The sequence below is a fragment of the Aspergillus multicolor genome (genome assembly GCF_047715735.1).
Source record: "Aspergillus multicolor strain CBS 133.54 unplaced genomic scaffold BDW74scaffold_8, whole genome shotgun sequence".
NCBI lineage: Eukaryota > Fungi > Ascomycota > Eurotiomycetes > Eurotiales > Aspergillaceae > Aspergillus > Aspergillus multicolor.
In genome coordinates this window covers 883,194-897,456 of record NW_027395959.1, presented here as the reverse complement: position 1 = coordinate 897,456, position 14,263 = coordinate 883,194, and the positions used below count along the sequence as shown (strand labels likewise).

The following is a 14,263-nucleotide window of genomic DNA, read 5'->3' as shown; positions in this document are numbered from 1 at the left end:
CGTCGCCCGCTCGCTGCCCAACCTTAAATAATATGCACGACTGACAGTTGCGGCCCAATAACATTTGCCTCCACATTGTCGACTGGAGTGGAGGGGAATTCGGTGAAGGGAACCCCATAGAAGTCGGAGAAGAACGCTAGAAAACTACAAACCCGATGCTGCTCTCAATTGCTCCGATTCAGACGGACTTCCCCTCCATTTGTTCGTTAAGACAAGGGATGCTTGTTGTTATTGGATTACACCGCAGTGATTTTCGAAAGCCTCCTACCTAGCCCGTACGGGCGCTGAATATTGCTTTTTCCGCCTCGCGAGGGCGATGAATACAATTCTCACCACAGTGCGAAAGTCGGACTGAATCCTACGGTGTACTTCGAGGCAAGACCACTCGGCCTTCTCTCAACAGCTCTTCGCGCCATGCGGGGCAGATCGCAAAAGCAATGAGAAAACTAGCGTGATAGCCATGACCCCTCTCTGAGGCTCATAATTGATTGCTTCCATTCCCCAAGTGTCTTTACGTCATTCAACATCAACAATCTGGTTATCTTCCAACCATGACAGATTCAGAGAGGAGAAGAAGCTCAGTGAGCGTTCATCCCGCATGCTCCGTGCTCAGCTTCCCCCCATGATCCTGCTTCATGATTTTCCGGATTTCTGCCCAATACCCGCCAAACAGGTGTCGACGTGACTCACGCATCTGTACTCTGGCTCTTGCTGTCTGTCGATATCGCCACTCGAAAAAGACGAGGCTTATATCCCCATGCCGCAGTGAAACAGTAACTCCCGTTCAGACCCTGTCCTCATGCCGTCTCCCGAACCGCTAGGCGGGACGAGCCTTACCTTCGCGCTTGATAGCTCACGGATCAGGAGATCCTTCTGACCAACTTGGTCGCTGTCAGTGTTTCGGATTGAGCATGCGTCCCGGAGCAGTCCGCGCCTCCATACATATTGCTATCAATAGGCTTGCCGAGGCTTAGGTGTCGCCTTTCTCTACTCCATGCAGGCAGACTTAACATTCACGCAGTGCAACACTAAACGTCGCAGGACGCAGTCGGATTCTCATCCGTCCCAATATGAACCATTGATACCCTTACGGAGTCGTGCTTCTGATTCTTGTCATATGAACATGGACTGCTGCATGCAAGCACATCGGATCGTTAAGCCTGGCGCACCTCGCGCTTCTTGGTTGAGCCGACTTTAGTACTTAGCTAACCATCTTATAGAGCTCGACATCGTAGATATCAGCGTCGAGATAAATCAAAATGAAACAGCACACATACAATAGTTCATGGAGTATATCGCCGGGGGGGCCGGGTAGACCCGTTCGGGATTAGCGGGGCGATAAGCGCGATGAGTAAGCAGTTACCCCGGCCACGGGCTTACCCAAACAAAGCGTCATCCCAGCCTCTCCATTTCTCCAACCACCGCATTTTTCGGGCTGGGTCTCGATCTCTCGATCGTTCTGACTGCATTCATTCCTTGAATGTATATCCAGACTCACTTATCCCGTACTGATATCTTTCGTTGTCCAACATACTGACCTAGTATTCGACCGGTCGCTGCATTGAATTCGGCCGTCTTATCCACTCAGCCGAACTATACCAACGGGGCCGACTCTTGAGTTACGAATAACGAAAAGAAAACCTCGAATTGGATCAGCACCTGACATCTCTACTACGCACTCACTACCACTGCTACCAACTGAGATATAGAGACTAGTCTTGGGCTTCGTGCTCTTGACAGCTCTATCCATCATGCCTCCAGCCCAGCATGCGGGGTGGTTCCCCAGCATTCTTGGTCGATCTATTCTCAGCAGTACCATGCGAATCCACCAGAGTCTCCAAGCTTCGGAGAGAGACATCACCCTCGCACCAACCCCAGTCCACAAAACCCACACCCTAGTCGCACGCGCAGATAAAACATATCACCCGGGAGAAGGCTCGATAAACCCAAGCAGTATCAACATGCGCGGACTGTACGCCCTCTTCGCTCTTTTAGGCGCGGCATTGGTCCTTGCAACTATTTGGTTCTTCTTCTGGGCGAAGGATGGCGGATTTGTATGGAAGGAGGGCGATTGGGAAGATTACAAATCAACTGTTCTCCGACGAAAGGGTCCGGATGGTCGAACACTCAGTGCCGCAACACGAAGCACAAGACTAGGCGGCGGCAGTATCAACGGCAAGAGCTTCTTCTCTGGCGATGATGACGGATACACCGTCGCCGACACGGCACCCACATACAGCGACGAAACGGCCACAACCATCACCGAGAAAGAACCCAAGCGAAAACACAACCTCCGCGATAAATTCCGCCGCAAACACCGACGGGAGAAATACGAAGGAGAAGCAGATGAGGATGTGCGTGCATACCGCCAGGAAAAGCCAGCCCAGATCGGTGGTATCAACCGCGAAGCAGACGGTACCTACTACGGCAGCGACTACGACACTTCTGCTCCTCCGACACACTATAACCAGAGCGAGATGAGCGAAGTCCGCGACTACGCCTACGAATCATCACGTCACAAGAGCCGCCGTGACTTCTCCTTCATCCCGGGCACCGAGGAAACAATGTCCCAGACCACAACAGAACACATGCTCCGTGAGCCTTCCGCCCGCAGACACAACCGCCGTCGCGACAGACGCAGCCGACCCCCTCCTACGTCGTCGTCCCGCCAGAGCAGCCCTCGCAAACGTGAATCACGCGGCCATTACACCGAACCGCTCGACTTCTCGTCAAACTCCCAGGCTCGTTCCGATTACCAATACTCGAATGTCGGCACAGAGGAGGAAGATTTAGGCACTATTAGCTACCACCATCCGATCCCCGGCCTGAGCAAGGGCTACCGTCGTGACGGAGCTCGGAGCCGACGAAGGGATAGTCTGAGTGATAGCGACGGCGAAGAAACGAGATACTCATGAGCGAAATGGGATGGTTTGTAAATACGAAGCTTGGAACTACACGAAGCGCCTGGAAAGCACTGGAATGATATGGACTACTGATTACTCACGACATGAGATTGATACCTTTGGAGTTGCGTTTTTCTTTCATTTGTTTACGTAGTTAATGAAGCAATGGATATGGATATGGAATGAACTATGGGATGGAAATGGAAACCGGGATAGGACCTCGTGGGCTTGTATTATTTGTATAGCACGACGAATCGCCCTTCTTTTTCATGTAGTTAGTCAAATGGATACATACTCAAACAAACCCTTTAAAATTCCGGTGTCGGAAGCATTCGGTGGCATTGCCTCTTAATGACTAAACTTGACTTGCCTGAAGCTAATGATGAGGAGAGGAGGACGAGGTCGGATGGAAAGTCCGAGCATTGCTAATTGGTATAGTAATACATATAAATTGAAGAAGAACCGAGACGAGAAGAGCTTATATATAGTCGAGATGGATGAGATAGGAAAGAAGCAATTGGTCTATAGTGCGGGACGCTTATGCAGACTGTGCACTCCATGCAAGTGATATGCGATTACTCGCCAAAAGGTCAAGACGGAAGTGAAGAATGGGGAAAAAGACAATAGGCAAGAAGCATGGTGAGAGAGTAACAAAACATGCGCTGAACTCCAGCAATGTCAAGGCTGCGAGTTACGGCGAAGATCGAGCTTTGGACCCGAGGTGCGCGGTGAAGATGGCAGAGACTGTGATGGTGCTTTCTTCATCTTTCCACTTGCCTCGAGCCCTTGGGCATCCCCTTTCACGGTATCAACGTCAGCGTCGCCGTTGTCAGCACCAGCACCCTTGTCGGCGTCCAGAGAGGAGGTATCAGACGCAGGCGCCTGCGCCGCTTCATTGGACAACAATCTGTTGATAATGGTTTGGCTAATCTCGTGATCGTTCCAGCCCTGTTCGCGAAGAGCTCGCCAAAGAGGGGAGCGCTGGAGGCGCCATATCCCCATGGAAGAAATGCGCAGTTGGTGGAGGCGCCATTTGTTGATGAACTCGTTAGAGCGGATTGAGGATATTTGGTGTAGGGCATCGGAGAACTCAGGACCTCTCATTGGGGATTGTTTGAGCGCATCGCTGCTAGGTTCCAGAGAAATTGAGCCGGTTCCATTTGATTCCGTGGCTTGGGCTTCTTGGAGCATAGAATGCTCCTGAGGTGGGAGCCTTAAAGGGTTTCCATGCTCGTCCCAGGTGTCGTTGACATAGTGGTGATGAGAATCAAGTGATGTGAGGTCCTCATAGTCGAAGCCGCGATGCCCTTCTCCAAGGCAGATCGCGTGGAGAGAGATCACATCCATTTGTGCATTGTTGAGATCCTTCCAGATTAGAGCTCTTTCCTCCTCAAATGTCTGAAGAAACTCAACCGAATCCTCATCCAGAGATAAGTTATAATGTTCCCTTTCGGTCCGTCTTTCCATCGTAATGAACCATTCAGAATCAAGCTCGGCAAGGCGCTCACGAAGTATGCGCTCATCAGCTATACGCGACAAGTAAGCACTTACGATGCAAGGCAGCTCGCGGATGGACGCTTCACTACTGGAGACTGGGCTCCACGTTCCAGTAATTGTATGCATATTTGGCGGAGGTCCCCCAATGGGTGCGAGTTCTTTGTCTGGAAATCCGGTCAAGGACTCCATCGACACAGACAGCATATACTCTAGCTCTTCTAGGTCATCTTCCTCCTGTCGATAGCTATTCTCCGAACTCAAGTAATTCTCCGCGGCTACCTGGAGAAGCTCGTACTCCTCCATAATGGGCTTCACATCGGGAAGATCCATGTCCGCAAAGAAGGAGTTGAGGTGCTTCATGAACTTAACCCGAAGCTCCAGCTCGTCCTCCCGCTTGTATCGGAGAGCCATACGTGACTGTCGGACTTGGACCCTTTTGGCGGAGAGGTCGTTAAACTCTTGGTAAAGTTTCAGGAGTTCAAGCTCCCGAGGGTCTCTCGAACTATCGCCTGTATCCACAGTAGGCACGGCGTGTCTTTCGCGTTCATTGTGTCCCTCATTATAAGCTCGGTTCTTAGGGCTCGGTTGTGTTGACTGGAAGGACTCGGGACCGGGCGGATGTTGTTTGGAGAGACGCGTGGCCTGGATAGGAATCTCCTGTGCATCGAAGGCGTCTATATGATGGTATGGCCCGCCGAGGTCCAGCGAGATCCCAGGTGAGGGAAATGGAGCCGACGAATGTTGAGGTACGGCATTTGGATGAGGGAGCGATTGGTCTAGTAGACTTTCAGGCTGTGGCGTAGAGTCTGTTTTGCTGCTTCGCCGATTCTGTAGGGCGACCAAGGGCATCGTTAGCTATGCTATCGCGCTAGTGCACAGGGTGAGAACCGGTGGCAAAGACGTGTTCAAGTAAGCCGCCTTACCCATCCACGTTTAACTTTTGTTGCCCTGCGCCAGTACTGCAGCAATGCATTCTCGAGGGCTTTAAATTCAACCATGGTTCTCGCGCCCTTGTAGCCATGGGGCCATCACCGTGGGGTGACAGAACCGAAGAGGCGAACCCACGTGAACTGGGAAATCAAGGGGGGGAAGCTTTCAAGGGGTGGCTCAAAACCCCGGGTGGGCGGCGTCGAGGTGTTAACGAAAGCTCCCCGATGAGGGCGACACTCATTTCCGCGGGACCAACAGATAGCGGACATCTGCAGTGTCGCTTTCGTTTGGGGTTAAAATCAGGCTGACACTGGAAATTGGCAACCCAACGCCAAAACCGATAAATAAGATGGATAATGGCAAATAGTGTCGCATCTACGGCTGCACAAGAATCACTGCGAGTTGCTGCGTAACCCCAAGGACTGGATTGGGACACGTCGTTTGGTCGCCCTGCACTTCAAAGGCCGGAGAAGCTCGGACCCTGATAGGTGGATAGAAAGACCAGTCACATATTCGATGAGGACCGTCGGAGGCCTCTAGGAGCTAGGATCCGGACTGGGAAGGAAGACCGCAGGGAGTCGACCGTCAATAGGGCCGTCTCATATCGCGAAACACGGGAGGAGCCGACCACGACCGAGCAGGTCAGAATCAGAGTATCAGCGCAAGGGATGACGACAGGCTGCAGCGAACCAAGCAGGAAGAAGCGAGATGACTTCGATATTTATCCGGGAATCCGAGCGGGCTGAGAAGGAGGAGGGATGAGATGGGATGGAAGCGAGAGAAGAAAGTCGTGGGGTGGCCCCGTCTGGTTGGATCGTGCCGGGCCTAGCGCACACAAGGGCGATTCGAATCCCAGCTCTTCCACCCTCCACAACCACCCGATGGCTCCAGTCGCGACACTCGCCGGGGTCGAGCTGATCGGGCTAAGAGGACCATGGCGGTGTCATGTGTCGGCCAGCTCAAGAACTTGCAGTCACGTCTTCAAAAAGCGGGGGTGGATGGTCTCTTGAAGAGCCTCATCCCGGCCCCTTCTGGCAGGCCATGGCTTTGCCAGCTGAGAACCAGATTATAAGCCATGAGTTTGTCAGAAAAGCTGGACTCTTTCTCGTCGCGAACTCACGCTCAATCCATCCTGAATCGAGGGTTGGTGCAACGGCATCTCGGCTCGTTCCAATTTGTCGCTCGGCTTGCCTGTGAGACCTAAGCAGCTGCTCTAATCATGTCTGACGAGTATGACTCCGAGGCCGAGGCCTTTGCTGAGGGATCTCGTCGCTACCAGTCAGGTAAGGAAGCGGTACTTCCGTGCTAAGGGACTATTCTTACCTCCTGATAGACCCGCGCCAGGGCCGACCCCGTCATGGACGGGACTACGATCCACACGACCAATACCCTTATCATCCGAGCGCGAGGTTTGCCGACGAGGTACCGCGAAATGTGCCTCCACAGTCAACAGCTCCTTGGGAGCTATCTGGCCAGTGAGATACCCTGAGTGCGTGCTGGCTCGGTCATCTAAGTGCTAATGCTTGAGCCAATGTACACAGCCAGGAAGGATCCAACTATACTCACTCTTCAGGCTGGCCCCACAATCAAGCGTTTGGTCGCGGTTATGCACCCGAATATGCAGGTCAAACCTTTGACGGCCGCCAGGAACCTGTCTATGAGGATCCATACCATGGCCAAGAGGATGCACGGCGCTACGACGCCCCTGAAGGTTATCAGCATGGCAGTTATCCGCTTGAAAGTTACCAGCCTCAACCTGGCCGACTGCATGTCAACACACACCCCGGGTACGAACCGCCTATGGCACAATTTGCTCCTCAACATGCCAGCTACCCTGAGGAGGAAGAAGAAGAACCAACCGGGCCACCCCTCGGAGTAAGCTGGAACTCTTTGCTGAATTTGGTTAATGCCTTCTAATTGGCAAATAGCATCCCATTGACTTGCCAATGGAACCGGTACTAGATCGTCGTGAGTTTGCCATTATATTGCTTTACAGCAGAAATATCATCGCTAACCAAACAGGATATACGTTACAGTCGCCTCAGTACTTCCGTGAGGGTAAGGTATGTATCTCAGGCATAGTTCCCAATTGACAACCTTTACTACGTTACGTGTGCTTTTATCCCTTTGAGTAACCCGGCTAGGTCTTTTCGATCCTGTGGCATGAGAACGACGGGCGTGGAATCAACAATGCTACCCTTGTTAGCCAAGGTCCACAGTTTAGAGGTCGCTTCGGCGAACCGATTTATAGCACTATTCGCCGCATGGTCGTAATCAAGGGTTTTGATCAGTGTTCATGGTGCTTGTAAGTGTTCCGTTATGATCGTTCTGTACCATCCCGCTAAATCTGAGTGCCCTACTCAGCGCGATAACCACTTACGGTAACCGTGGTGTTGCGAAGCGCGGCGTTGACCCAGAAAAGCACGCTATTGTTTACATGCGAGGCACAAGATCGACCCCAGACCCTAGGGAGCCACGCATGAGAAAGGAGCCTCTAGAAGTCGCCCCGGAAAACCCTGGTGAAAGGCTAGCCCTCATGTCGAGGCTAAACTTCAGCAAGATCTACACCGTAGAGCATAATGTCAAAGTGCTCCCTATCGGTAGAATTACGTCCGGGTCAATGACCAGGTTCCGCCAATACGCCAGAACCGAACTCGCGCTGTGATGCTGTGATGACTCTGGCGGATGTTCATCCAACACTCTTTAGGCCCACAACCAAATACGCGAAGGGTCAGGAAGTCCAACATTATACTCTCCAACTCCATCCATGAAGATACGATAAGGACTATTTAAACGACAGAATATGTGCAACAGCTGCACCTAATCCAAATACGCAAAGCTACAGATACGTTGCCACTATACTACGAAACGGCCGTCACAACTCTCGCTCTGATATGCCTTTTTGTTATTCTGCTTATTAAAATCATGTCCGTTAGTCTTAACCACCCAGATTGATCCAGTGATTAAAATGAAATTGGTTGTTTACTTCTACTGCACTAGATATACTTCTGCCACTAATCCTAATCCAGTAGAGATGGCTCGGTGGGGACGCTAAGATATACTGCCGCGGGTCTCTTCACCGCCCTACAGATTTTCTGGACGCAAACTCACTCAGTCCAAAAGTTCGATTCTAGGAATCTAGAAGCGTACCATTGCATTTTTTTCAACAATCACGAAAATGAAGAGAAAGCTCGACGCAAACGACGTGCCCTCACCGGAGCCTACTGAAGCGGGGGACCAGAAGAATGTCGACAACGCAGAAAACTTTGAGAGCCTCGGTCTTGATCCTCGATTGCGCCAAGCCCTGGTTAAAGAGAAGTTCAGCAAGCCAACGCCAGTCCAAGCGAAGGCCATTCCTCTAGCTCTTGAAGGAAAGGATATCTTAGGTATGTTGGCCATTATGCGGGAATGTAGCCGGGTTACTGACAGGTGCAGCTCGCGCAAAGACCGGCTCCGGCAAGACGGCCGCATATGTCCTCCCCATCCTACAAACAATTATCCAAAAGAAGACGGTGCGTCACCTTTCGCTCAAATTCTACACGTACTGTCAGCATGTGCTAACTGTGCGCTCTCTAGATCGACCCCTCTTTGAAGGCGACAACCGGTCTAGTCCTTGTTCCCACTCGAGAGCTCGCGGAGCAAGTCCAGAAAGTCATCACTACGTTCGCTGCATTCTGCGGAAAGGATGTTCGCTCGGTCAACCTGACACAGAAGGTCTCGGATGCGGTACAACGGTCGATGCTCGCAGATTACCCTGATATTGTCGTATCGACGCCCGCCCGTGTCATTGCCAATCTTGGTACCTCGGCCCTGTCCCTAGAGCAGCTTACGCATCTGGTCATCGATGAGGCGGACTTGGTGCTTTCATACGGATACGAAGATGACATCAATGCTTTGTCGAAGGCTATTCCGCGCGGTGTACAGACATTCCTTATGAGTGCAACGCTCACTGCGGAGGTTGATACACTGAAGGGATTGTTCTGTCGCAACCCTGTGACACTGAAGCTGGAGGATAAGGACGACCATGGTGCTGGTATTAACCAGTTCGTCGTCAGGTCAGTATTACTCGGTATTTTTTTGGCCATAGGCGCTAACTAGTACTATAGATGTGCGGAGGACGAGAAATTCCTTCTCACATATGTCATTTTCAAGCTGCACTTGATCAAGGGCAAAGTCATCATATTCGTCGGAGACATTGACCGAAGTTACCGTCTGAAGCTGTTCCTGGAGCAATTCGGCATCAAAAGTTGTATCCTCAACTCCGAGTTACCTGTCAACTCTCGAATCCACGTCGTCGAAGAGTTCAACAAGGGCGTCTACGACATCATCATCGCCGCCGACGAACAAGAAGTCCTCGGCGTCTCAAAATCTTCCCGCAAATCCAAAGACGCCCCCGAAGACAACGAAGAAGAAGCCCTAAGCGACGAAGACGAAGACGCATCCTCTCCAAAACCCACCACCACCGACAAACGCCGCAAGATCACCACCAAGCAAAAAGACTACGGCATCTCCCGCGGCATCGACTTCCAGAACGTCGCGTGCGTGCTCAACTTCGACCTCCCGACCTCCTCAAAATCCTACACCCACCGCATCGGCCGAACCGGCCGCGGCGGCAAAACAGGAATGGCCCTCTCCTTCGTGATCCCCTCCGACCTCTACGCAAAACACAAACCCACCTCCATCCCCTCCGCAAAACACGACGAGACCGTCCTGAAAAAAATCATCAAGCGCCAGACAAAGCTCGGCCACGAGGTTAAACCCTACCACTTCGACATGACGCAGGTTGACGCCTTCCGGTACCGAATGTCCGACGCACTACGCGCCATCACCCGCCTCGCGATCCAGGAAGCGCGCGCGCGTGAAATCCGCCAGGAGCTCGTGAAGTCGGAGAAGCTGAAGCGCCATTTCGAGGAGAACCCCGAGGAACTAAGGCAGTTGCGTCATGATGGCGAGTTGCGCGCGGCGCGCATCCAGCCGCATCTTAAGCATATCCCTGAGTATCTCATGCCAGCGAAGGGGAAGAAGGGGATCTCCAATGAGGATGTGGGCTTTGTGGCACTTAGGAAGACGGGGCCTGGGAATCGGATTCGCAAGGCGCGAGAGAAGAATAGGGGTCGTGGGAAGACGGGGGGCAGGAAGGTTGATCCGTTGAAGACGTTTAACCGGGGGAGGAAATAAGTTATCTTTTTGGATGATCGTGGATGGACTGGGGTTGCCGTGGGGAGTGCTTTATAGAAGCGGAAAATCTGCACATGATATCATTTTGTGCATATAGGAATCAAGTCTGGTATTGGCACTTGTCATCGCCGTTTCTCTCTTAAAGTTAGTAGAAGAATAACTAAGCTATGTATATTGGGATCGCTATGTATGCTTTTGCTATCATGTAAGTATAACCAACTCCATGCTCCCCTTCAGGTATATATGTCCCAACGGGTATCACCAACCGTCTATAAGAACTTATCCCTCAACTCTTCTCCCAGGAGCTTATCCCTCACACCACCCTCCAACTCCTCCAAGCCAAACGAGAAATAGACCCATTTACCCCGAGCACCTTTCCTAACCCGCAACACCTTCTGCTGAACCTCCTTAGCAGCGCGCATGCGGTCCCGGAATCTCTCTAGCTCCTTTGCAAGTCTATACTTCCGACGTTCTTCATCGACATCCCACGTTTCAGTCGAATCAGAAGACGGCGCGGGAGCATGGACAGAAAAGGCCAGAGAGCGATTCGAAGCGCCCGTTACCGGCGTCAGCGTCCCTGAGCTTTTAGTGACGTATTCCACATCATCAGGTTGAGGGAGCCACCCCGGCCCAAGACGAATCCACTCAATGTCCCTCCATGAACCGTTCCATTCAGGTCCTGCTGTGACCTTTTCGCCGTGGGGGCCTACACCTTCCCAGTTCAAAGCTGGGATCCAGTCGCCGCAGCCTTCGAGGTCCAGCCACTTCAGGCAGTATGTCGCCCGTGATAGCCTGCGTAGTATACCGGCGGACTCGGCCCAGTTGTTTTCCATTGCGGAGTAGGAGTCTGTGCCGCCGTATGAGAAGATCAGGGACCGCTGCGTAGGGTGTCTGATGCTGGTATGCATGGCATTCGGTGTCACCGTTGGGACAGGCCAGTGTGCTAGGGAGAGATGTGTGATCGTGGAGAGGCGAGAGAGTAAGTTGATCAGTGAGTTCCAGCTCACTGCTGCTGGGTGAGGATGCGCTAGAGAGAGATACTGTAGGTTTTCAAAACGTATATGTTGGAGAGATCTCGGAATTGGGTTGCTTCGACTGGGTTCTGCTTCATTCGCATCCTCATCTTCCCAAGACAGGGGTACGGCTTTAGAAGCGTCATTTCGAGCAGCAGCAGCCTTCTTCGATAGAAACAACTCAGTGGAGAGCTGCTTGAAGGATATCCATCGCCCCAATGCTCCGCTCAGATCCAGATGCATAACGTCAGTATCACCGTCTGCTGAGCGATTATGCCCATCATCATCAACAGCTGTCGAGCTATCAAACAGCGGCTTCAACCCGCGCATCGGAATCTTGAGCGACTGCACCGTAGCATAATGCCCAACATAGCTCAGCAACAAGACCTTGATATGCGTCGGCAACATGCCAAGGAAATTGCCGTCATAGGCAACATGCCAGGCCCAATGCATAGCCATCGACTTCAACAGCATGTAAAGGAAACTGTCCTTCGCAGGAAACTTCCGCCCGGGCAGGCGCTCTAGGCGATAAATTAGCTTCGCCGTCTCGCTAGCAGCCAACTCCGCATCCTCGGCCTCATCCTCAGAGTTATTTCCGGCGAGCCAGCTATCCGGCGGCGGTGGTCCAGGCGTCCTCCGAGGTCGCCGCTGCCCGAGCCCGGTACGCCGAGCATCTGGACGAGGCCGTGGCGGCGGGGTCTCGGGGAGCTCGAGGAGGTTCCGTAATGAGGGATGCACAGATCGCGGGGCGATATGCCGAGGCGTGCCGCGATTGTTATCTGCTGCGGGTGAGAGTTGCGTCCGGCGCAGGTGGCTGATCAGGTCGTTGACTGAGGGTTGGTCTCCGCTCGGAGAAGCAGACGATCGGAACCGGTCATTCTGGCTGCTTCGAGAGCTTGAAGCTAGGCTGTGGTGCGGGGTGCTGGTGGGCTTTGCGAAAATTGGTTTGTGGTGTTTCTTTGGCATAAGTGCGTGTGGTATATAAGAGAAATAAAAAGGAAGAGTGAGGAGGAGTGAGGGGATGGTGAGGGGTATATACTAACTGAGGCTAACGTCAGAAATGAGGCTGAGGCGTGGGCGGAGTCATCCCCTGCAGAGCAGACCGAGCCACCCAATCCACGGCCACGACTTTATGGAGTACTTCATGAGTCACTCTGAGTCTAGACTTTCAAAGGAGCTGCGGTTCTTAAGGTTGCTTCATTTTGTACAGGTCTATGAGGTTACATAATTTACAGTATGTCGAGTATATCGAGCTTATAGATCGCGGACCCACGATTCATCGGCCATCTTTCCCTCACCTTTACCACCTTCAATATTCCATGTTTCCGCAAGACCCGCCTTGGGGTCTTCGTCGGAATGGCCCCGAGACCGTCGCACGTCGAGGACTAGGTCCCTCACTTTCTTTGTGACCTCCATGCGCAGCTCGACGGCTTCTTTCCCGTACAGAAGCTCGTCGCTCAAAGCACCGAGGGGGAGATCGCGCGTCTCTGGCGAAGCTAGCTCGGCCTTCGCCTTGAGTTTCTGCCATCGACTTCGCACCTCTCCGAACACCGCTTCAGTATCCACCTTCTTGCCAAAGGTCACACTGACTTCCTTCCCTGGCCGTGGGAGGAATCGCGGGAATTCACGGCTCTCATGCATGACCTGATCAAACCCCTCCAACCACATGGGGACAATGTCCGGGCATTCGCTGGCCTCCAAAATCAGTCTCGCAACACCCCACTTGAAGTACCGCATGATCTTGTTCGGGGTTTGGTGGATCTTTCCTTCGGGGAAGATATGGACCCATGAGTATGAGTTGCAGGCGTATGCAGATGGCGCGAGGTGGGAATCTTGACCGTCGGTCGTATACGCGGTAGGCAGGTCAGAGAAAGGGTCGACGCAAACATTCTGCAAACTGAAGCACTGGCGCTCGGGTTTCGCAAGGTGCGGCTCGGCGGGGAAAGGTCCCTTCGACAGTAGTCGGATCGCTTGTGTCACAGCTGGTTGGGCGATACCGCCGAACTGAGAGTGAGCGGATCTATGCGTAGGCAGAAGCTGGCCCATGGTGAAGAAAAAGGCCAGTGGTCTAGAACCCTAAGGTCAGTCAAGCGTAGAACGCGCGTGCCTGCACCGAAGCATACCGAGTCTGGTAGCAGATATCATGACTGGCCATTCCCCATCGCCTATTTGACGAAGACAACCCAAAGTTGTACTTCAAGGGGAGAAACCCCCATACCAACGGATCATCCATACTGTCGAGAGTCGGTCAGCGTCGCGGAAGGATTAAGAAACGAGGCCTCAATCGTCGAGGCGCACTGTACGTACGTACACGCTAATATGGTTGGAAACTACAATCAAGCATCACGTTAGCCAGCTCGCCCATCCGATGAAATAAGCAGAATCCAACCATACCTGTAAGCAATCCCTTCTTCCGTTGCGACGGATCCTTCCTGGAATCTAAGAGCTCAAGAAACTCCTCCATCCCATGCGTCTGAGGTCGGCTACACGCATAAAGAAAACCTCGGCATAGCGCAGCGACGCCCAGAATCGTAGTGGAGGAGAGGGACCTCCAAAACAGCGAGGGACTTTCGCCGGTGGCGCCGGAATCAGTAGGCTGCGACATGGTGTCGGTTCTATCGGAAATCCATAAATCGAAGTCAAGAAACGAACGGCGCAATTGGAAAGGATGCCCGGAGACAGAGCATGGAGGAGAAGAGAAGGAATGGAATGAAATGCAGGGCCGGATGAACGGCGTGAGGG

General features: G+C 52.6%; 5 protein-coding genes across 5 annotated transcripts; 3 read left to right on the top strand and 2 right to left on the bottom strand.

Annotated features, from left to right (window-relative positions):
* Positions 1-1,751: 1,751 nt before the first annotated feature.
* BDW74DRAFT_177021 (uncharacterized protein) lies at positions 1,752-2,915 on the top strand (the record flags this gene model as incomplete). Its single annotated transcript, XM_073728781.1, has 1 exon — positions 1,752-2,915. One exon carries the CDS (start codon positions 1,752-1,754, stop codon positions 2,913-2,915), a length of 1,164 nt encoding a protein of 387 aa, XP_073585437.1.
* Positions 2,916-3,213: 298 nt separating this feature from the next.
* On the bottom strand, positions 3,214-5,339 carry BDW74DRAFT_136756 (uncharacterized protein). The gene has a single exon (XM_073722418.1). The coding sequence runs from the start codon at positions 5,247-5,249 to the stop codon at positions 3,582-3,584; it is 1,668 nt and encodes a 555-aa protein (XP_073585436.1). The 5' UTR covers positions 5,250-5,339; the 3' UTR covers positions 3,214-3,581.
* An 871-nt stretch (positions 5,340-6,210) lies between these two features.
* Positions 6,211-8,315, top strand: BDW74DRAFT_136758 (uncharacterized protein). The gene is made up of 7 exons (XM_073722419.1): positions 6,211-6,613; positions 6,664-6,805; positions 6,872-7,205; positions 7,259-7,298; positions 7,353-7,393; positions 7,475-7,635; positions 7,695-8,315. Exons 1-7 carry the CDS (start codon positions 6,550-6,552, stop codon positions 7,993-7,995), a joined length of 1,083 nt encoding a protein of 360 aa, XP_073585435.1. The 5' UTR covers positions 6,211-6,549; the 3' UTR covers positions 7,996-8,315.
* Positions 8,316-8,404: 89 nt separating this feature from the next.
* Positions 8,405-10,634, top strand: dbp9 (ATP-dependent DNA/RNA helicase). Its single transcript, XM_073724114.1, has 4 exons — positions 8,405-8,716; positions 8,766-8,842; positions 8,907-9,385; positions 9,437-10,634. The coding sequence occupies exons 1-4, from the start codon at positions 8,509-8,511 to the stop codon at positions 10,506-10,508; spliced, it is 1,836 nt and encodes a 611-aa protein (XP_073585434.1). The 5' UTR covers positions 8,405-8,508; the 3' UTR covers positions 10,509-10,634.
* Positions 10,635-10,777: 143 nt separating this feature from the next.
* BDW74DRAFT_167259 (uncharacterized protein) lies at positions 10,778-14,126 on the bottom strand (the record flags this gene model as incomplete). The annotated part of the gene is made up of 5 exons (XM_073726672.1): positions 10,778-12,478; positions 12,791-13,541; positions 13,645-13,755; positions 13,833-13,851; positions 13,916-14,126. 5 exons carry the CDS (start codon positions 14,124-14,126, stop codon positions 10,778-10,780), a joined length of 2,793 nt encoding a protein of 930 aa, XP_073585433.1.
* Between the last annotated feature and the right edge of the window lie 137 nt (positions 14,127-14,263).

Excerpts from the sequence above, each read along its gene's own strand:
- BDW74DRAFT_136758 (XM_073722419.1), top strand. The coding sequence starts at position 6,550 with ATGTCTGACGAGTATGACTCCGAGGCCGAGGCCTTTGCTGAGGGATCT. Across the intron at positions 7,206-7,258 it reads CAACCGGGCCACCCCTCGGA|CATCCCATTGACTTGCCAAT; the intron begins GTAAGCTGGAAC and ends ATTGGCAAATAG. Across the intron at positions 7,636-7,694 it reads GATCAGTGTTCATGGTGCTT|CGCGATAACCACTTACGGTA; the intron begins GTAAGTGTTCCG and ends TGCCCTACTCAG.
- BDW74DRAFT_136756 (XM_073722418.1), bottom strand. The coding sequence starts at position 5,249 with ATGCCCTTGGTCGCCCTACAGAATCGGCGAAGCAGCAAAACAGACTCT.
- dbp9 (XM_073724114.1), top strand. The coding sequence starts at position 8,509 with ATGAAGAGAAAGCTCGACGCAAACGACGTGCCCTCACCGGAGCCTACT. Across the intron at positions 8,717-8,765 it reads TGAAGGAAAGGATATCTTAG|CTCGCGCAAAGACCGGCTCC; the intron begins GTATGTTGGCCA and ends TGACAGGTGCAG. Across the intron at positions 9,386-9,436 it reads ATTAACCAGTTCGTCGTCAG|ATGTGCGGAGGACGAGAAAT; the intron begins GTCAGTATTACT and ends CTAGTACTATAG.